Source organism: Temnothorax longispinosus, chromosome 9, assembly GCF_030848805.1.
Source record: "Temnothorax longispinosus isolate EJ_2023e chromosome 9, Tlon_JGU_v1, whole genome shotgun sequence".
NCBI classification, from domain to species: Eukaryota; Metazoa; Arthropoda; class Insecta; order Hymenoptera; family Formicidae; genus Temnothorax; species Temnothorax longispinosus.
This window is the reverse complement of record NC_092366.1, coordinates 19095773-19119602: the sequence shown is the minus strand read 5'-3', so window position 1 is coordinate 19119602 and position 23830 is coordinate 19095773. Positions and strand designations below refer to the sequence as shown.

Genomic DNA, 23830 nt, shown 5'->3' with positions numbered 1-23830 from the left:
GTCGCAAGCGGCTATATATTTCCGCATTAACTCGCTCGCATGATTAATCCGCAAAAAGTCGTACAAGTAATATTACGGCCGTGCGAATGAGAGAGAGAGAGAGAGAGAGAGACGCCACGTTCGCGATGTAATATCTCTTCTTGCATATGCCGGAGATCAAATTCCGAAATTCCCGGAGTTAAACCTAATCTCGGACGAATAACGAATATCACGTAATGGGCGAATTAAGTCACGCTTGAGAAAGTGACGGAATCCGCTAGGGAACTGACAGGATAGCAAAATAATTAACGAATAACAATTACGCACCCCATGGTTGCCCCTTTGCCGTTCGATACCTCCTCCGATAGCTCCAAACGGAGCTATGTTAATGCGGAAATATATAGCCGCTTGCGACGGTCGCAATTGTTTCTTGCATTCGGTTTTTAAAATCAGCCATATCTGTTAAAATAACGTTTAAAAATTTAACGGGCGCGGGGGGGAGATATAATTATTTACTTCAAGTATTGATTATCTTGAACACTGCTTTAATATAAAATTATTTATATATGTTACAGATCAACGCAGGGTTACAACTCCGCTGTTGTACGTATCGGCCGGTAAGAAAAATAAAATGTATCTATTATCTATTATAAAAGAATCACGAACAGTCTTTTTATAACAATTATTATACATTAATCAAAATTTTATTTAAAATAATAATTAATGTAGCGGTAAAATATTCTGAATATTACTTAATCAGAATGGGACCACGACTTCTCCGGTATTCTGATTGATAACTATATAATCACGGTTCGGTATGCCCAGTCAGTCTACCCCCAGTCTATCCTCACCACTCATGTTGCCGAGAAGATAAACTGCGATTATTTGTCCATCGTTATTAAACGCTCGGTATTAAGGGTCCGAACGGTCCATTGCAGCGCCATTAGAGAATCCTGCCCCGTCTGTGGCACTTCTCTATAGCGCCACAAAGTGACTTGTTTGTTCGGGCCCTAAAAAAACGTTCGTATCAATAAAACTTGTCAAGAATTTATATGTATAAAGTAAGAACTGTGTAGTTTCCTTTATCGAGAACAAATCGTATGAAAGAATCGATGATGTGCTTTCATCTAAATCCAGTGAAGAAAAGAGAGATGAATTGGGAGGTGCAATAGATTTTACGCTGTCGTCTTCCGATACTGATCGTGCCTGCGTACGTTCGCGCATGATTGACGTATCGATTACTCTGGAACGAATTTTTCAATCGCCGCGAATCGCTCACGTATAACGTAAACAAAACAATGCGCGACGACGCGATGCGAGGCGCGTACGATGTACCACGTGCCTCGACATCTCCGTTGGCAGAGGGGGATCACGGGAGGTGAAGTCGGACAGAGACAGGCAGCGAACGCGTTACAATATCCGTAATTCGTGATTCATCGATCTCGCGAACGATAACGCCATACGCACTCAGGCATTTTATGCCGCGAACCACATGTCTGCATCGAATTTTATTGACGAATTACGACAAACGCAAATTCATTAAAACCTTTTACACGAACCTTCTAATATTATGTATATCGAATTAGAAATTTAGGGCAAAGAAAAGAAATATTTATAAGTTTTATTACACATGCACGCACGTAAACACACACACACACGCGACTTCAACAAAATCTTTTCTACAAATGAATTTTTAGTTCGACGTTACTAAATCATTTTCACATATCATCATAAGTTGCTTAATCTGGTACGAACAATATGATAGCGAAAAAAGCATCGACAATATCGACATTGCAAAAATATATTGAGTGCTTATATCTAAGATGTATCGACAACGATATGGCCGAGAGAAAAGATAAAAAAGAATAAAGAAACGTCTTTCACTTTTATTTAATAAAAATATAATGCTAAATAATTAAAATCACCATAAATATGTAATAGACTAATTGTAAGACATAATTTCCTGAGGATTAAGACGAGATATCTGAAACTTGAGATTTTAATATAAAAATATAAATTTCGAGTATTTGCAAACAGAATTTTATCCTGTTTTTCAAGGCCCAGAATGATACGTGAAAGATCGACAGAGTATTATTTATAAATCATGTTTTATTTTCTACGCAGTATCAATGAATGCTCGACCGGTCTTCGCGTTATCGAAGAAGAGAAACGAATTTCGTTACAAGTCGCGATCACAGACACAAACGGTACAGACTCAAGGTACACGTGCCTCATGCCCGCTTTCCATGCATTTAAAACGGGGACGTCAGGCGTAAATCACGCGGTTAGAAACGGAGCCTGGTCGCGTAACGTAATGACGGAGATGTCCGTCCGTCCGTCCGTCCATACACCTCGTCTCGTGGTTGCTGCCGCCGCGCCGCCGCCACCGCCGCCGCCACGTGGTTTCTGCGGCAAAACTATGCGGCCACCGCAGCACGCCGGCCCGGCGAATTTATGAATGGGAGAAGCCTATTGACAGATCGCGCGTCGATAACTCTCTCGTTAATGGCCCGTGATGGTGGGCGCGCGAGGGCCAGCGGGGCGAAGGAGGCGGAGGTGCTCGGAGGAAGGGTGGGAGGTAGGGGAAACTTGGACTCACTTTGTACTGACTCGCGGCGCGCCGCGCCACACCGAACGACGAGTTACGATGTGCAGCGATCCAAGTAACGTGCGAGAACGCGAGTTCGGAAATCAATCGAAATAATGCATCGTGAAGTGTTAAATCAGTGTGCTTATTGTTAGCGCGTTCATTCCGCACGACGCGGAGAAAGATACAATATTAAAATATAATTTAGAGCATAAACGCGTGCACACGGACGTTCTCCACCGAGAGTTTAGTGTTGCATCATATTTTGACATATGCATTAAGAAATATATACAACTGTGTGTGTATGTGTGCGCGTGTGTATGCGTGCGTGTGTGTAGACAGAGAAAAAAGGAGACTTTTACTAAATAGTATAAAAATTAAACAATTTTCTTAGTGTCGCTTTCATTACTTTAGGTTAAATATGTTATTGTGTTCGAGCGATTAATGAAGCAAGATCCACTCTCATATGCAATCTCGGCTATTATGGGATTAGCATATACACGTTTTTGGTCAGCGGTTTGCCTTTCGGCATCAAATCAAACGCGCGGTCCGGTATCGCCACGCCGCTTATGTCGATAATACGGAAATACATCGTGAACAGAAATAGATTTCATGGAGGAGTTATGTCACATACGTTGCGTTATCCGGTGAATCGATGGTAGGTGTGTTTATACGCATTTCGATGAAATTTGTCGGTACAGAAGTTCAATAAGAAATCGGCCTGCATTATTCTGTGCAATGCTTTTGCGGTTTACCGCGAAACTAGAGTTTATTTTCATCAACTGAATAGCAAAAGGCTAAACGCACGCGCGTCAACGTCAAAAAAATGCAAATTATATATTTTCGCGTAAGATTATATTTTAGCCCGATAAAAGTATTTCAAGAATACTTACGTGATACGTATTGTGGTTACTCTATTCAATCTCCATATTATAAATTAATTCGAGATAATTGGGAGTGATTGATATTAAAAGTGTTTATCGTTTATTCTTTCGAATATTTAGAGAAAATAGTTACATGTTTTTCAGAAAGATTGTATCAAAAATTAAAAACAATTACAATATAATTGCAATAAATACAATCACTGGTGGATCTTAGGATTAATAATTTAGTTAAATCTCAACCCTCTCTCTTTCTAAATAAAAAAAATCAGCTTTGCTGGATTTGTTAAAAAAATCTAGGGAAAAAACGAAAAAAAATGTAAAAAATAAAAAGGGGATCAGAAGTTTCACCACGTTCTCATCGTTGATTCTAGAGTAAAAGACAAGCGTGATACTAATTGTAAAAGAAAAATACCAAATCATATTTCCGAAATTCTCCTCCCCTCCCATTATCGACACGTTAGGATCCGCTAGTGAATACAATGCATTACAATCTATTATTAAAATGTTAAAAATTAAAGATTAATTTGGGAATTTAATTCGATGAGAGTACATTAAGCTGCAAAGTATTCTTTAGTATTTATTATAATGCAAAAAGGGATGCCTTTTGCTTTGAGTGCTACAATAGCGCTACATGTAGTAATGATATATAAAGCTGGCGGATTTGTGTCAAACTCTAACATTACTTATACTACTGTTTACTCATTATTGTGTTATTATACTATCTCGCTGGTTTAAATAAATTTAATCGAGTTCCAGCTGAATATTTCTAATTAGGCTTAAAACGCTAATAGACCTTCATTTTTTCAGAAATGTTCGGGGTTTGAAAATGTGCTGCCCCAAGAGCTTAATTAGTTAAGAAAATCCATCATTTCGTGTATATATACGCAAAGTATTCATGTAATTTTTAGTATTATAATTATATAATATATATATTGTGCGCGCGCGCGCGCGTGTGTGTGTGTGTGTGTGTGTGTGTGTGTGTGTGTGTGTGTGTGTATTATATAATTATAAGAATAAAGACTATGAATAATTTGCACATATATATCCCATGTGCTAATCGAATTGAGAGATGATCTTACAATAAACATCTACATTCCTCTTTTATTTATACTTGTAATACTTGTTTATACTTTTCTATTTATACTTGTAATAAAATTTCATGTTTATAATAAACGCTATTTTATTTTATTAGTACCGGTTTATATTGTGTCTATTTAATTATCAAATTATAGTAATAAATTTGGTGATCGAATAGATGCAGAATTTACCTAGAAGGGTTAAGGGCGCGGGCGCGAATTTTTCCGTCCAAGTTTAACGATGCGCCGGCGACACGCGCACACCGAGACAACCATTTGTCGCGTACAACGCGAAACCACGTGGAAAAACTGCTGGTTTTGTCGGTCATCGGGCCACCGATGGTGCACCGGCCGTCGGAAGTGCCAAAAAACCCTCTCTTCTCTCTCATCTCTTTCACCTCCTCTTCTCCGTGCTTACGCCACCTTCACTCCCCAGATACACTGCACCCTGCTGATTTATCGCTATCCGAATTTTGGCGCGACCGTGCGCCAATTTTACGCAGAATCCGACGCGGGGAACGTTCGTCCATCTCGGCGACTTTAAATCGCCAATTACTTTCTTCCAAATTTATTCTTTCTCGACAAAAATCGTGGATATAGCCCTTAATTTACTCTTGTTCGAATCGGATCTAATCTAATTTAATTTAATCTAAAAAGAATATAACGTAAGATCTTCAAACCAGTGTAATGCGAACGTCGAAAAAAAGACATTGCTCTATGATATTGGTTTTGAGTATTCATGCTCGCTTTGCGAATGCAAATTGAAAAATTTTCTCCCAGAGTGTTGATGAATTTAAGAAATTCTTCACTAATTCCTCTCAATCTTATCGTAAGTAGTCGTTGCAGCGTATATCTGCGTAAATTTCGTATGAGAAATGAGAAGCTTTCGAACCATCTCAGGATGAGTAACGACGCGAGATACTGTTTACACATTTCGTTGCGAATCACTTATCCTGAATGGTTCGAAAAAAGTACCAAAAAATAATTCTATCATATTTAATATGCTCAATAAGTGGTTAGCGTTTGTCGTACAATTGTACATCATAGTTAGTTAGTTTCTTTCATCTCTATTCGGATATAGCTAGCTCTATTCGGAATAATCGTCGGAAGTAAACAATAAAAGTAGGTATACTTTTATGGTACAATTTCGTAAGAATAAATCTGTAAGTAATCATACAAAATAATCACATATCAAATAAAAAAGTGCTTGCGGTCAACACTTAAAGTGTCATATGATAACCCGGAGTAATTTTTTCTGGTTTCAACGTCGGAAAATAACATGCGGCAAGTCAATTCCTAATTTTAACTTAAAAAAGTAACAAGTTAAAAAAAATTAGTCTAGCGACTAATAACGTGTGTTAAAAAATATATATATGGTAGGTTGAAAAATCAGCATTTCAGTATTTCTCGCCTTTTGCGGCGAGAAATACCTTGAAAAACAATTTGGAAGACGGTGGCGCAGAATTATGACTCGAGCGCGCTCTCTTCGTGGATTACGATTCGACGATATCGCGCCCCTCTCCTTCGATTTTGTCGCAAAACATTTCGCGCCGCTCAAAGACCTCGTGATGAAAAACAATCGCTAGGAAGAGGGACAAGTGGAGGGGAAAAAGGAAAAAGGACGAAAGCGAGGGAGAGAAAGGTAGAGCGGAGAACTCCGCGCGCGCGCACGCGAACGACAGAGAGAGAGAGAGGGGGGGGGGAAAGCAGCAAAAGCGAATATGTCTTTAAAAACACCCCCCCTAGACCAGATCGGGTTGTTGTCGTCGTGGTAACCATGACAACGCTGCCCCTTGATGGTTGGTTATAACCGTATCCCCACCTAGCGTTTCCGAGCCGACGCTAGGTTTCCTCGCGGTGCTGGCCAAGCGAAGAGGAGGCAGCTAGCAGCCTCGGGCGATCTCACCCCTTCTGCTTCCCTCCGTTCTCCATCCTCACCACTCGCCTCTGCCGCTCTCCGGTACTCCCTTCTCCCTTCTCGTCCCAGCCCCACCGCGCGCTATCAAGCTGCCGCTGTCGTTCGTTCTCCTCTCCCCTTTTCTCGCGCTCCCCGCTGACTCCACGGCCCACACAGTACGCAAGCCACCTCGTCGTTCCCCCTCGACGGGCTTTGCCTCGTCATCCTCTTTCCTCTTGCGGCCTCCCCTTGCCCTCCTACCGTTCCTGCCTCCCCTCGTCGAGCCAAGGAAACGCGGGATCGCTTCGAATTCAAACTACCGAACACACGAGGTTACCACGCGTCAAATCTGACACTTGGTCGTCCTACACGCGGTCGCCGCCTCGTGCACGACTCGTGCGTAGTCTTTTCGACGACTGTTTTTTGCTCGTGGTGCTCGAAAGTGAGCGAGCGAGTGCGGCCACTCGAGCATCGATCGATTTTTGAGGCTGCTGGCTGCTAAAGGCGATTACCCAACGTTTTGCGAGAAAATGATTTTACCCGACGGCAAATGATTTTACGGAACGACAGTCGAGAGAGCGCGACACATTGGGTGTTTCAATTTTTTCTTACGGTGTACCCGCGAGCGTGCACCCTCGTGCCAGCCGTACTCGTTAACATCATTATCGAAAAGACTAAAATCCTGACCTGACGACAAAATACTCAACTCGAGTCGACTCCGTCGCTCTTTTAACAATTGCTGCTCCGCTGCTCCGAGAGTCAAGCGAGTCAAGCGAGCCGAGCAGAGCCGAGCGGCGCGCGGCGCGGCAGCGGGCGCGAGTGATCACGTAACCCGCTCTCCTCGACCGGCACGTAACGCGGAAACGCGGCACGCGTGTCGTACACGCCGTAGGAAGGGAACGCACACGGGGGAGTGCGGGCGCGCGCAAAGGCGGGGATGAAGATAGAGGGTTGTGGGGAAAAAAGGACGGCGGCTCGGCACGGCGGGTGCGAGAGTAAGAAAGAGAACGATGCGCGTGGAACCGCGCGCGAAACTCACCTGACTGACGTCGCACCACATTATTATTTCGCTGACACTGACGACAGCATCTTGGTACGCTGCTGCTGCTGCTGCACTACCGCGCACGGTGCTACCGCGACGATCCGTTTTTTCTTTCACTCTTCGCGTGACTTGAAGATTCGTCGAAAGAATGGAGAGAAAATCTGAAATCGACCAACGGCAGGACGTGGAACCGAAGTTCCACGTTACTTTTGCCGTGAACACGGTGAAGTCCTGTTCCCGCAAATTCTCGCAAATGCCCGTTCTCCCTCCCCCCCCTCTCTCTCTCTCTCTCTCTCTCTCTCTCTCTCTCTCTCTCTCTCTTTCTCTGTCTGCCTGTCTTTCGCGCGCTCTCTCACACTGCGTCTTTTCTCACTCCGTGTCTTTCCTGGGACGTGTCTGTCTTAGCGTTTCGTTATTTTCTTCCTTTCGTATTTTTATTTTGTTTAATTCACAGTCTCACAAAAAACGCACTGCGCGACGTCAAGTGTCGGCCGCCGATAAGCCCAGTTAGCTCCTCAAGTAACATCGCACGATCATTTCACGAACAGATGACAACGCGACTGTCATCGACGCACACGACAGCAGCTAGCTAGCCATGCAAAGCATTACTGAATACTGTGACAACACTCTTCGCCGAGTAGCGAGTAGCGCCGCTCGGTTTTCCCCCGAACGCGCGCTCGGCCGTTTTCGACGATGCTCGGCCCACCTGCACTCCGACACGAACGTCAGTGCCGTAGACTCACGCTGACGCGCCATCGCACCACCGTCCCTCCCATCGTCCGCGCAACGTGCGTTTTGTCCGTCGAATTTCATTTCGTATCACAGAAACTGTAATGCGACGTATGATCTCGTCGATCGCTTGAGAAGCGGTCATCCAGAAACAATTCGTTGTCTCGCAACTCGCAATTGTCGCCAATGTACACGCTTCGAAGAAAAAGAAGAAGCCCGCGAATTGGCAACAGTTTCGATCGACGATAACATATGTTTGCGTCGTCCTTAACATGACATTTCGAGAGAAAAAGTCGATTGTTCGCCGGGTGCATATATAATGCTATATTGTTAGCGCCCGAACGCCCTGATGTAATTGATATAAATGGAAGGATGCGTTTCATTCACGTCGCGTAAATTAATTACATAATTAATATCGGATTTAATATCGTAGAACTGTATATGTCACTCTGACCGTTGGCGAAAGGAAATTCATTGTCCAAGTGTGTGCAGCTTTTCAGGTATAAACAATGCTTTTATGTCGAATGATTGGTGGCGCTCATTAGCGCGCAGAGTGGACAGGGGGGCAGATGTCCTGAAAAGGGCTGCGTCGCATATAATAAAAGAAATAGATTCTCTCGGCGGCTCTAAGACTCGCGTTAAATATTCTCTCTCTCTCTCTCTTTTTGTCTCACAGAAAGTCTGCGCTCCTCGCGATCCAGAAAAATCACTCTGTTCGAGAAAGTCCGTGATAGCGCAGGTCGGTCGATGAAAGTTATCGGAGAACGGATCGGCGACGGTCGCTGGAAATATTTCAGCGACGCAGCGAAAACTCAAAATGACTGCGCGCAGCTCGCGCGTAGATCGCGCCGATTCCCGGCTCGTCGCGCCGTGCTGCTTAATATCTTACGAGACGACCGAGATAGCGCGGTCAATCGCGTCACTGCGCGACGCCAGGACCTTGCGGCCAGCAAGGTAATCACGCGCTCGCTGACTGAGAATGCTCGTGCGCGAGCGATGGAACGTTTTTCATCCTCGACATTTCTCTTGTTCTCCATACTTTTAAAAATCAAAGAGGAAAGGTTTAGTCAAGAATCTAATTGACTAATCTTTAACAAATACACATTTTATATTCTCTAGCTTCGCGCGACATTATTTATTCATCGATAATAATGCTTGCGATATTGCGTAGAAATTAATTTACTTGAAAGGAGAAATTACTTTGATTTCCAAAATTCGCTCAATTCGCTGAGAACCGAATGAATGTTTGCGTGTCAGATATTGAAGAGGAAAAAAGGGGAGAACCGAGAGAAAACGGAGAAGAGGATGGTAGAGAGGAACTCGCGCACGGGAGTGAGGCTACGTGTGAGCGCGTCTGTGAGTAAATTTTCATGTGCCCTTAAAAACGCAAGGCGTAGAACCTCTTGGATGTTCGGGCGTACGTCTAGAACGCCGCGTCGAGAGCGGCAGCCTTCACCGGGAACTTGTCGGTCTCTCGTGCTCGGTGTTGGAATCCCCGAGTACGAGGGAGTCAGTCCAACGCTACTAGGTTTGAAACTCGCCACTGACTGGCTGGCTGTATACGACGTGCAGCACAAGAGAGAGCCCGAGAGAGGAGGTTTCGGCCCTCGCTCGCTCGCTCGCGCAGCCGAGCCAGCCAGCCAGCCAAGCCAGCCAAGCCAGCCAGAGCCAGGAGCCAGCCAGCCATCCAGCCATCGAGCCAGCCTGCCAGCCAGCCAGCCAGCAAGCAGCGACGACCGACGCGGCGCGGCGCGGCGCGGCGACGGGTAGCCGACGACGGGGAAAGGGCAGACAACGCGCGAGCCACGTTCCATACGGCGCGCAGCCTAAGAAAATTCACCGACAACATTTTTATTCCCTATCGGGTAAAAGGGGCGCGTCATCGGGACGCCGCGACGGCGAACGGACGCCGGGAGACGTGCGCCGTCGTTCTACGAACGGCTGACCTCCCCGCGTCGGCCAATTCCGCGAATTTTGCGCGTCATTCCGTATGCGGCCACGAGGCAGAGCGCGCGGGTTTCGAGGTCTCTAGCGGAGAGACCGAGAGCGAGTCGTTGCTACACGTACGCCGACGACGCGGCTTCGAGCCGACGCATAACGTCGAGCTCGGTTTCTCTTTGGAGACGACGGCGACGGCGACGGCGGTCGGCAACGGTGGAAATGGCGGGGCATCAGAGTATATTTTCAGCGTAGCTCGCGCGATATCAGACCCGCGCGCGCCTTTAATTTAAAACCGCGTGAAAAAATCTTGGAAATATATATATATATATATATATATATATATATATATATATATATATATATGATATTCTCATCGATTCCTTCCACACAATTTTAAGAAATTTTGTTTTTCGGTGCAATATAATGTATTAAATATCGTAACAGTACTTTATCGAGTTATTTTTCGTAGTTGGATAAAATCGACAGAATTTCCGTGAATCGATGCAGACCTTTATGAAAAATCTTGAAATCGCAAAATAAGTTCATCGGGACATCCTCCGTTCTAAATTATTTCATTCTCGAATCTCAGACCAAGTTATTCGATTGTTCATCAAAGAGAACCTGCACACGTTGTGTGCGGATTAATGAAAACGACAGTAGCTAAAGTTTCTTTATTGTACATACAATATAGGATATAAATGTGTGTACAAGTGCATGAGATCGAGATGAAACGTTGCCTCTCGAATGTCCTGACGAAGCGTGCGCGCGTTGGCATTTCCCGTTGACGATGACGTTGACGATTCCGTCGACCGGCACAACGTATCCGGTCGTTGTTAGTGTCGCGGTTATGCCAAGGGGCTAGAGAGCAGCTAAGTCGTATACGGGTAACGTGGAGATGACTTTTAACTGATCAGCACGACGCGGCGCGAAAATGCGCGGACATTGTCAAGCACGGAAACGGCCCGCGCGTCGTCGCCACCACCGCCGTTCGTGTCAAACCCGCGCTCTGCGCTCTACGCGTCCGCGACGCGACTCGTTCGACGTATACGCGCGTATATCGCGTGTGTCACGCGTCACGCATGCACGCGATATGTGCGTGTATTACGGCGCCGATATCGTTGCGCTTTAAAAGTTGCTACGTAAATGTGCGACGATGACGACGACGATGACGGTGATCAACACGGAGAAAAGTGCCGATCGAGTTTACGATTGGCTGGGTACAGCACGACGGCTGAATTGTGGCCAATGAATGTCCTTGCTCACTCGACGAGGCCGTGGCGACGCAAGCACACCTTATTCAAACGCGGGGCGCGCATGCACGGCCGCGTGACCGGCGGTCGCGAAAACGGCCGCCAAGTGGAAGGGAATTTAGAATTTGGCACGATGCTGCGCACTTCCGCCCGCATTCGGTACTTACTACTTAGTTCGGATCTCTGCCTTTCGCCCTCGCGACGTAGACGCGTCGCGTCGCCGCTTCGTTTCAATATTTCAGACCTCGATAAGTTTTATTACTAAATATCTTTGTTCTGCCCCTATTTTTGTTAAATTCTTCTGATAATATGGCACAGAGTCAATTACGTACAAGTATTTTTCATAATAATGGCATTTTGATGGTATTTCGCGTATAAAATTTCTAAAAGAGTTTATCGGAAGGAGAAATTTTCTCAGAGACATAGAAAATAATTTTGCATTTCTCCGATATTAGAGCATCAATATTGTAGTTTCATATATATATATATATTTAATATATATATATGGGCCGTAGAAAGATTTCGCCCGCCGGACTGTCCACAACTGGCAATTTAAGATTGAGAATACGATAGTTGTTTCGGTCAGTAACTTTTCTCATTCTACATCTCAATAGCATCTCCTCGTTATGAGATAACAGAGTGAGAAATACTGTAACTGAGACAAAATTTAACTTCTTCGATCTTAAACTGTGAGTTAAATTTGCGACTTAAAGCGCTGTTATAGGATAAATGTATTATATATTTTTATATTTATGTATATGCAGAATGACCCACGTAAAGTGTTTCAAGTTGTTTTCTCAGAGGTTGTTAGAAGGTATTCTATATATGGGCATAGGCTTAGGATTGTTATGACGAAACCAGATATCGATGCTTCGTATCGACGTCGGTATCAGACGATACTCGACTACGTAAAATGAAGAAAAGTATCGGTAAGTCTTGCTAATATCATGCTACAAATTTTCAAGCTGTATAATAAAGACAAGTTCTTGCAACTTGTTAAAAGCAAAAATAATTTTTACACATGTATAAATAATTATTATTCTCGTCATGTGCAATGTACATCGTGCAAAAATCTGAAAAATTCTAAAAAAAAGCCTGTGTTATATATAAAAATGTTCAAGCAACAACTTACAGTGGACTGACTTCTGCTTCTAATTTTTTTTAATGTTTTTTTCGAAAAAGCTCGAAAAAAATAGAAGCAAACGCCGCGTGCACGTCTACTCTGGGTCAAGGCTTAAAAATTATGATATCTGACATAGGATTTTTGAAAATTTTTTCAGACTTTTAAATTGTGGGCAACGATATGTTTGTTTTAAAAAATTATAAGCAAATCAAATTTATAAAAAAAAATTAAAAAAATCCTGAGTTAGAACAATAACAAAAAATCGCGAACCAAATCCAAGAGGTCGAGGATCAGACCCAAATCGATTTGGTATGAAATGCCCCATATACATATGTTTAATATTTTATTATATCTTACTTGAAAAAGATGAATAATGTTGTAATAATTTAAGTAATTAATCGTTAGAACATCGTTTTGTATTTTTGCATTTAATTATCTCGTATCGAAAGCAAAGTACGAACATGTTAATATAATCACAGGCATCCTCGCACTCGTATAAGGATGTTTTGCCGTCTCGCGGTTTGCTCGTTTAGCCATCCCTCCCTGATTGTCCCTATATAATATCAGCGCTTTAATTTATGGACCGATAACAATCGGCACGAGTCACTAGGTGAATGGAAGTCACGCGTATGCACGAGCTGTCGAATTAACCGATTAGTCTACAGCACCTGTCATCGTCCCCGGATGTCGGTGTCACTGGCGCACCGAGTTGGCCTGTGTTAACAGGTGCCTCCGATTCCGAATCGCCAAGCAACGCCACTCGAATCAATTCTAGAATTTCATCTTAGAACTTTATCTTATAGACATAGGCATAAGGCATTGAGAATGGGAAATCGAGCGCAAACATGTGATGCAATCAAAAATTGTCGTCTAATCGTAAATGCGAATCGAACAAAGCTGCAAACAGTAGTAGAGTATTTTGAAGATTCAATGATAGACTTCTTGTGATAGACAATAAAAATTACGAATTTACGAACGCATTATTAATTTTGTACGATTTAACACAGAATACGTACAATATATGTATATATATGCCTCTACAGATAAACTATGACAAAAGCGAGAAACAGATTATTTTATAAATATTCAAGTTTCAGTTTATGTATCAAATGTATCACACTGTTTAGTGTTTACGCTGTTTATAAGGATGCTGGCTATTAAAAATAGCTATACTGCAATTCAAATAGCAAGATTATTTTAATACTATGAGCGCGGTGAGGAGAGAAAAGAGAGGAGAAAGGAGGGGTGCAAAGGCGCATCCTCTTCGCGATACTCCGCGGTGACACGGTTCTCGAAACGCGAGAGAGACGCGCCCGCGAAACAACTTTTGGTGTCGCAGAGGCGAAAAGCGGGAACGACGAGAGTGGCGGGAACGTACGGCGGGAAAATTGAGCCAACCATTCTGGTATATCTCGTTGCCGCACCACATTGCCGGTGTAATACGGTTTTCACCGGCTCTTTCTCGGAGTTACAGCTAGGCAGAATCGTGCCATAACTGTACACGAACAACGCGCGGATTTCGCCTGGTTCAACATTGCATGTTGAGATGTAACATGCGATGCGTCTTTCTATAGTTTATCCCAAGTGTGATCTTTATCGGTAACTTCAATTCAGATCTCCGTTTTGGATAATTTCATTTCTCAAAAAAGCTATAGTAGGGTCAGTAACAGAGATTTTGGTAAAAAAAACAACTTTATTCACTATTCGTTAGGAAGCTTGTAAGAAAGTGCACGGTGTGTTTCTCGATACACGTGTATATTTTTAGGTACATATGTTCTTTATATTTAACTTTGCTATTTCAAAAAATAATATTTCTCGATATAAACATTCGTGAGCTCTAACATTCATTCATATAACCTTTGTCAAAAGATTTTTTTCGGACTTTGCTTTCTAATGGTTAAGCTAAGCTAATAAGCTGTTGCTTGTCTGTGAAACAAGTGCGAACAATTCATAGCAGAAGCGTTTACAATAAATGAAGGGATTTCGTTCTTAAATCGCGTTTTTGTGAAGCAAATCTCGAACGATACTCGTCTTCCGCGTAAAGAAATCTGTCCGGCAGTGATTTAAGAATTCAGGCCGGAAGTGCACACAGGAGTCGCAGCTTTCGAAGACGATCGTAAAACCTCCCGTCAGATCTCTGCTCGTTTCCTGATCCCCACCTTGGGTATCCTTCGCCGAGTAACTTCGTCGAGGCATTAACGAGCGCTCCTAGTCAACGAGAAAGTCCAGCGGCGCCTGTGCGCGGCAAACCTTAACAAACTGAATTGTGCGGGTGCAGCCTTCGTATATAAAATATTGAAAACTATAATATAAACGATGCGTCCGTTAGGAAATATTGGGAATAATTTAAGGACAATTTTCTCTTCTATAATTTACGCAGTTGCGCATTATATATATATATATATATATATATATATATAATATCGGTAGCTTTGAACCTAAGATGACCGTCGACCGCTAATAAAGCGGAAAGAGAGAAAGGAAGCCGAATACATCAGCAATCGTTTCACGCGACACGTCTTATCGGCGCGTCGGGGGTGATAAGGCTATCTTTATCAGCGATAAAGTCGTTTTCAAGCTCGACTCTATCTCGGCCGCGAGAACACGAGCGCGAAAGCACACCATAATAACGCATGACAATTAAGCACGCAGTAATCAGAGATTATGACGCTTCAAGACATCGATAATTATCTCTCGATATATCACGTATCTTTTTTATATCGATACTTTATCTCTGATATATTTGCTGGATCGATATTAATATATCCAACAAATAACATCGACGATATAAGTAACTATTATACATAATGTGTATGCGTCTCCTCGTATTTAATGAAATTTATAAGAAATCACGGTATCATAAAGGAAATGCAAATCGAAAGCATTAATGCCAATTGATATACTTATATTCAGTGCCATTCAGTAGTCAAAGTTCTTTGTAACATTTAAAAGATATATCTTCTCGTTTACACTACTATTAACAGCATGGCTCAATTGCTGAATGTTTTGTAAAAGGAACAATGAATCCCTCGCGTGTCGTTCTTCGTTAAGTTTTTTTGTGAATATAGACTAGACCCTAGGCTGCATTCAGAAACGTCACCCGAGTGCTAAAAATCTATTTAGTGTACGTAACATATGCTGTAGGATTTTCAGCACTCGGGTGATGTTAGCTAATTGGCTAATACGTTAGTTAATTAGTTAACATAGCTAATTGTAAGCGAGATTCGCTCAAGCTTATTACGCGACCTCAAAAATCATAGCTTGTCGAAACCTATTAAAATACCTATCGGTCGTATCAAGATTGGTTGGTTCTAGTTAGGCTTGGTCAATCCTCATCTAAATAAATTCTTTTCCTATTTAAGCCAGGCTATATTTTACAAACAGGCATAAAATCGCTTGATTGAGATTGATTAATCAAGATGTGTATGAAGTTAGCATATCAATTGTCAGCATATTAAAAAAAAAGTAGAGTTCTCTTTGCATACAACCGAGTTCTATAGTTCCTGATAATTTTTAACAATAGTTCTGGTCATTAAATATAAATAAACGGAAGTTGAGAAATGATATGCTAACTTCCCGCGAAGTTAGCATATCATATAATTTTTCCAGAATGAATTTTATAGTTCTTGACGAGTTCTATAGTTCTGTAACATAGTTCTGACCATTAACTATCTCTAAATAATTATTAACAATTGTTATCAGCATATCACTCGTACTAGAGTGATATGCTATGCTTCTGCGACAAGTTCTCGGCTCGTTCGAAATTTTAAACAATAGTTCTGAACTCCCTGACGATAGTTCCGTACAGTTCTGACCACTGGCAACCTTGTCGTAGAAGCATAGCATATCACTCTAGTACGAGTGATATGCTGATAATAATTGTTAATAATTATTTAAAGGTAGCCAGTGGTCAGAACTGTATGGAACTATCGTCAGGGGGTTCAGAACTATTGTTTAAAATTTCGAACGAACCGAGAACTTGTCGCAGAAGCATAGCATATCACTCTAGTACGAGTGATATGCTGATAGCAATTGTTAATAATTATTTAAAGGTTGCCAGTGGTCAGAACTGTACGGAACTATCGTCAGGGAGTTCAGAACTATTGTTTAAAATTTCGAAGGAGCCGAGAACTTGTCGCAGAAGCATAGCATATCACTCTAGTACAAGTGATATGCTGATAATAATTGTTAATAATTATTTAAAGGTTGCCAGTGGTCAGAACTGTACGGAACTATCGTCAGGGAGTTCAGAACTATTGTTTAAAATTTCGAAGGAGCCGAGAACTTGTCGCAGAAGCATAGCATATCACTCTAGTACAAGTGATATGCTGATAATAATTGTTAATAATTATTTAGAGATAGTTAATGGTCAGAACTATGTTACAGAACTATAGAACTCGTCAAGAACTATAAAATTCATTCTAAAAAAATTATATGATATGCTAACTTCGCGGGAAGTTAGCATATCATTTCTCAACTTCCGTTTATTTATATTTTTTGACCAGAACTATTGTTAAAAATTATCAGGAACTATAGAACTCGGTTGTATGCAAAGAGAACTCTACTTTTTTTTTTATATGCTGACAATTGATATGCTAACTTCATACACATTATGTCTGTGAAGTTGACCCCCCTTTTTCAAAATTCGGAAATTTTTATTAGAGTTCTGGATTCCCCAGAAAGAGTTCTAGAGTTCTCTGTAGTTTTTAAAGAGAGTTCCGTCATTTAAAGTGGTGAAAACACCATTTTAAAAATGGGGGGCTAACTTCACGGCGCCCCCATTTTTGAAAAAATGAATTTTTTATGGTAGTTTCGGATAGATTTCGATGAGTTCTAGAGTTTCCTATAGATTTTAAAAAGAGTTCCGTTCAAATAAGCCCAAAAATCGATGTCAAAGTTGAGCAAAAAATTTCCACTTTTTTTAAATAATTAATTTTTTATGGTAGATTCAGAAAGATTTCGACGAGTTCTAGAGTTCCCTATAGGTTTTATAGCGCTACGACCAATATTTCAAAAGTTACAGCCCTTCGAAGTGCCACACCTCGAAAATTTTCTAAGTCCCGAGGGGTAATTTTTTTTTCGGAAATCGGCAGTTCTCGCGAGAGTTCTGTTGGCCCCCCGAAGAGTTCTATCGAAAACTATTAGGGTCCGAAACGATCCGACCAATATTTCAAAAGTTACAGCCCTTCAAAGTGCGCACCCTAAAATTAAAAAATTTTTTTCCGGAGTTCTCGCGGGAGTTCTGTTGGCCCCCCGAAGAGTTCTATCGAAAACTTAGGGTCCGAAACAATCCGACCAATATTCCAAAAAAAAAAAATTGCCGAAAAAAAAATTACCCCTCAGGACTTAGAAAATTTTCGAAGTGCGCACTTTGAAGGGCTGTAACTTTTGAAATATTGGTCGGATCGTTTCGGACCCTAAGTTTTCGATAGAACTCTTCGGGGGGCCACCAGAACTCCCGCGAGAACTGCCAATTTCCGAAAAAAAAAATTACCCCTCGGGACTTAGAAAATTTTCGAGGTGCGCACTTTGAAGGGCTGTAATTTTTGAAATATTGGTCGGATCGTTTCGGACCCTAATAGTTTTCGATAGAATTCTTCGGGGGGCCAACAGAACTCTCGCGAGAACTGCCGATTTCCGAAAAAAAAAATTACCCCTCGGGACTTAGAAAATTTTCGAGGTGCGCACTTTGAAGGGCTGTAATTTTTGAAATATTGGTCGGATCGTTTCGGACCCTAATAGTTTTCCATAGAACTCTTCGGGGGGCCAACAGAACTCCCGCGAGAACTCCGGAAAAAAATTTTTTAATTTTAGGGTGCGCACTTTGAAGGGCTGTAACTTTTGAAATATTGGTCGGATCGTTTCGCACCCTGATAGTTTTCGATAGAACTGTTCGGGGGGCCAACAGAACTCCCGCGAAAACTGCCGATTTCTAAAAAAAAATATTACCCCTCGGGACTTAGAAAATTTTCGTGGTGCGCACTTTGAAGGGCTGTAATTTTTGAAATATTGGTCGGATCGTTTCGGACCCTAATAGTTTTCGATAGAACTCTTCGGGGGGCCAACAGAACTCCCGCGAAAACTGCCGATTTCCGAAAAAAAAATTACCCCTCGGGACTTAGAAAATTTTCGTGGTGCGCACTTTGAAGGGCTGTAATTTTTGAAATATTGGTCGAATCGTTTCGGACCCTAATAGTTTTCGATAGAACTTTTCGGGGGGCCAACAGAACTACCGCGAGAACTGCCGATTTCCGAAAAAAAAAATTATCCCTCGGGACTTAGAAAATTTTCGAGGTGCGCACTTTGAAGGGCTGTAATTTTTGAAATATTGGTCGGATCGTTTCGGACCCTAATAGTTTTCGATAGAACTCTTCGGGGGGCCAACAGAACTCCCGCGAAAACTCCGGAAAAAAATTTTTTAATTTTAGGGTGCGCACTTTGAAGGGCTGTAACTTTTGAAATATTGGTCGGATCGTTTCGCACCCTAATAGTTTTCGATAGAACTGTTCGGGGGGGCCAACAGAACTCCCGCGAGAACTGCCAATTTCCGAAAAAAAAATTACCCCTCGGGACTTAGAAAATTTTCGAGGTGTGGCACTTCGAAGGGCTGTAACTTTTGAAATATTGGTCGTAGCGCTATAAAACCTATAGGGAACTCTAGAACTCGTCGAAATCTTTCTGAATCTACCATAAAAAATTGATTTTTTAAAAAAAGTGGAAATTTTTTGCTCAACTTTGACATCGATTTTTGGGCTTATTTGAACGGAACTCTTTTTAAAACCTATAGGGAACTCTAGAACTCATCGAAATCTATCCGGAGCTCCATAAAATTCATTTTTTCAAAAATAGGGGGCGCCGTGAAGTTAGCCCCCCCATTTTTTAAATGGTGTTTTCACCACTTTAAATGACGGAACTCTTTAAAAACTACAGAGAACTCTAGAACTCTTTCTGGAGAATCCAGAACTCTAATAAAAATTTCCGAATTTTGAAAAAGGGGGGCCAACTTCACAGACATTTCCTCTTTCCGCCTCTGTAACCCTGACCTCCTGTAAAACACACTGAGAAAAAGACTTTTCTGGCGTGTACGCACGAGCGCACCGCCACTTCTACCACGCTACTGTTGCTGCTGCTACTGCTGGCCGAACTCATGAATGGACCCGTGACTCTATTTACGAGCGCGTGCGATTCGTCCACCACCGCTCCGCTTTTATCGCCGTCTCGGTCGTCACGGGACGGCGGGGTAAGGTAAAGCGCTTTCGGAATCCCCGGGCTCTCTCTCTCTCTCTCTCTCTCTCTCTCTCTCTCTCGTACTTGTCGGAGGGTCGCCAGTTTTTCCTACCTACCAGACGCTGACTATATTGCCCCGCGCCGAGATATGTATCGGCCCACGAAATTGTTTTCGAACGGCCGATTGTTTGGCAATTTTGGCATACTTGAGAGTTGAGCGTTACCAAAGGTTGGCGAGGAGGAGAAGAAGGAGAGTTCTCTTTTTTCTTCTTTTCTCCTTCCCTCCCTCCGCCGCATCTGACCGTGGATATTTCGCTTTCGTAAATAGATCTGAAAACGCGGCCGCAGGAAATGTTTGCGAACGCCGGCCTATCTAAGACGATCGAAACGTGCTCGGCGGACAAATCGATGATGTATCGAGGTATTGACGTTTCTTCGTAACGAAATGAAGGATCAAAGTGAAATTGATACGTAAGAGACATATTAAGCGTCACGAATGTCTTCACTTTTAAATGGCCGAAAATGTTCATAACATCTACGGAATGTTTTTCTCACAAATAATGATATGCGCCGATTTTTACATTAGTTTCTTCCCTGAGAATAAGAGTTACTATTAAGTTAGAGAATAAATGAAATAGAGGAAATAGTACTGGAGCGGTGGTCCACGAAATTATTACTTTTTTAATTAAGCATTAGTTAATTATAAAAATCAATTTGTAATTTGATAATTAATTGTAAACTACTAATATGTACCAACAAATTCAGGATAAGTTATTTTTTCATTTACACATACTTTACACATTAAATTTCTGCATGGAAAAAAGGATTAGCTACTATAGTAAATCTACTCATGGAATATGGGGGATAACTAACATTTTTTGCAGGGAGAGCTATAGCAATAGTAACAAAATCTTTTTGCAATTATTATTAAGTAGCAAAAGGGTTCAGTAAAACTTTTTGCTATTGCAACAAAAGGTTTTGCTATTATTGCAAAATTATAGCTCTCGCTGCAAAAAATGTTAGTTATCCCATATTTTACGAATAAATTTGCTATATAGATAATTCTTTTTTCCGTGATGCATGTAATGTATCGTAGCGTAGCAGATATCAAATAACAAGTTGCCCTCTACTACTGAATCTACTCTCGTAATCAGAATTAGAAGTCACAGAACCAATCTCCCGCGCGTCAACCGCGTATAATTCCTACTCTTCTCCCAGACATCATCTTCTTTATTGCACCGTCTGTGTGCGCAGTATTACCAACGTGCTCGCGACGCGGCGCACAGTGCAGGTTCCATCGAATATCTAAAATGACATCGTCCAACCCACACCTCACTTCCCCGCCCCTCTCGGACTCGCTCCATCTCCCCATGGTCTCGCTCATCTCTCCCCTACCATCATCTTGCTTCCCCTTCCACCTGCCACTCGAACCTTTCTCACTCACACTACCTCTCTCTCTCTCTCTCTCTCTCTCCCCTCTCCCTCCCTCCATCTCCCTCTCTCTCACTCATTCTCCTCCACAAGAGTGCGTCCGACTCCTACCCTATATTACCCACTCACTCTATCCTCCCTCGTCCTTTCGATCCCACCCGCGTTATCCTGCACCAACCCCTGCATCCTCTCCTATCAGCCTCTTTTCCCTGTAATCTTCTCCTTCCTTCCTTCCTTCCTTCTCTCTTTCCTTCTTTCCTCCCTTCCTCCCTTCCGCTCTTGCTCCTTCCAGTTCTCGCCTTCCGTCTCGTACGAATTATCGACGGGCGCAATTCCGATGGGTAAGAGCAGCGGCGGTGACAACGGCCTATTATCAACACTCTGTAGTACCGACTAGATGTCGGTACCAGACGCGGATACCAACTAACCGTAATACCAACGGACTACGATATCGACGCGCGAGGGATGATGCTGCGCTGATTACACGCGAAATGCGGACAAACTGGAACGCGGGGAGAAAAATGTATTGACACGTTGTAACGTCCACGGTGCAAAGTGCGAAGATACAACACCGAGATGCATACCGCACAGCCGGTCTCTCTCGTTAACTTGACAGTAGTCGCGAGATCTTAGCTGCGTTCGGGGAGCGCACTATTAGCGCTATTTGGTTATTCTATCCTTGTTCTACACTTGATGAGCGATAAAGATAGCATGATGCAATAGCGCTAATAGCGCGCTCCCCGAACGCAGCCCTTCTGCAACGCGAACCGTTAGGCGATGTAGTGCCTTATTTTATGCGTCGTTCAATTATAAATAATTATGTTATTTAATATTACAAACATCATATGTATATCGCTATTAATATGAATTTCGTTTTTTTAAACAATTAAAGTATATTTGACAAATTGCAAGTGTTACTATTAATTTATATATTTCGTATTACACAAGAATTGCGTTTTAATAATTCTTTAATAATGTATAATATCAAAACGTGCATGTGAATGAATTATTATAACTAACTTTACACGTATCGTCATTATACAAACTTTATTTTTCTTGATAGAATGTTAATTTTACGTTGGCGATCTTTAAAAAATCTGAACGGAGCAAAATTATTTAATTGACACCCAACGCACAACACAACACACACACACCCACCCTCCCACCCACACACACACACACACACACACACACACACACACACACACACACACACACACACACACACACACACACACACACACACACACACACACACACACACACATTCATCTTTCTTTTATTCTTCTTTTTATTTTTCGGTGAAAATATAAGTCAGAAATTCGCTCAGTGAAATTAATATTAATTTCCCAACAAAACGTTAATCGTAATCGATAGTTTTCAAGCAGGCAAAAACAAGGAATATTTTAGATAAGTGCAAAAAGATTAAAAGTGCAGAGATCACATTACACATCAAGTTTCAAGACTTCGATATATCTTTTTAATTTAAGAATTATGTACAATATTGAAAACAACTTATGGTAATAATAATAATTATTTGACGTAGCCGCTAAGGAATTTTTAGTCAGAAAATCTGATGGACGAGTCATTTGTTTTAGAGTCATATTCCATATAGGCATATTAAGTAATCATGGGGAATATAAAGTAAGTGAAATATCAACCACGATATATAAAATTGCAGCAAAAATGTGAAAGCAGCAACAGTAATTTAATATAAAATATGAAAGCGATAGAAAGAGATAAAAAATAGTTTTATATTTAATCGCTTTTTGTTAATCGCATCACTTGTCTACCGATATTTGCCGATAAAGACAAATTTTGTCAAAAATAGTTATAATCCTACCCATATACAATAGAGTTGTTTACAAAATCTTTATAAAAATCTAAGAGCAAAGTATAATTAATAATAGCGCTTGTTGCAGTAGCGGCAATCCTGATGAAGATGACGATAAAATCAATTGGGAAAGAAGACGTGAAAAAAAATTGAAGAAAGAATATACAGGGTATTCCCTCAATCGCGAGTTTTTTATTTTTATATTTTGCAGTTGGGTAGTTTTAAGGTACAGCGGCGATTGCTAGAACCGTGCGAGCGTGACAGTACAGGTTCCTCAGATATGTACGAGCCAGGTGGAAACGTACTTGCGAAGGTAAACGGGATCTCTTCACGCTCGACCTCGTCCCAACTTCGATTCGCGACCAACGATCAACGATCGACCAATGATCGATATAAGGCCATTCGCGAATTATCGCGTATACGCATATGTAAGGCTGCGCGAATTTATTTTCGCATACGCGACATGTTATCATCGTTGTCGCGCCACGATTACCGCGTCGGAAATCTATAGCGTGAAGCGAGTTATTGTGAGATGCACGCGCTCTGCGGTTAATCTTAGACTATCTACATGAAATGTTTACGAACTCCGCCCGGCACGGGTTTCATTTGCTTTTTTTTTTTCTAATTTAGAACCGATTATTCCTTTATGTAAATCAGAGAGAGAGAATTTTGATAGTATGTAAAAGACAACGTACTGCAGCAAATTATGATGCGAATCAATTTTATTTTTTATTTAATTTCAAACGGAAATTGTATGCTTTCAAAAATAAGTATTAGGCGATTTTTGGCGTTTGGTACATGTACCAAGGTTGCTATTGGTAGGGGCAGAG

The 23830-nt window shown here is 41.9% G+C and overlaps 1 protein-coding gene and 1 long non-coding RNA gene across 4 annotated transcripts in view; one reads left to right on the top strand and one right to left on the bottom strand.

Annotated features, from left to right (window-relative positions):
- Positions 1 to 3170, top strand: part of LOC139819123 (uncharacterized) — a 40847-nt gene extending 37677 nt beyond the window's left edge. The window contains exon 5 of the long non-coding RNA XR_011733609.1: positions 555 to 3170. This is a non-coding gene — a long non-coding RNA (uncharacterized lncRNA). The remainder of the gene's footprint in view (positions 1 to 554) is intronic.
- Tara (SERTA domain-containing protein 2 taranis) overlaps positions 1 to 23830 on the bottom strand; it is a 91362-nt gene that overhangs the window by 43738 nt on the left and 23794 nt on the right. The window contains exon 1 of one of the 3 annotated variants that reach the window (XM_071788307.1): positions 7463 to 8516. The exons of 1 other annotated variant lie outside the window; for it this stretch is intronic. Coding sequence is in view for 1 of the 2 variants with exons in the window: in XM_071788306.1 (XP_071644407.1) it covers positions 7463 to 7483 (21 nt within the window). In the remaining variant the exon portion in view is untranslated. Of the gene's footprint in view, positions 1 to 7462; positions 8517 to 23830 lie in introns of those variants that run through there. One more of the 3 variants, XM_071788306.1, reaches the window with a different exon arrangement.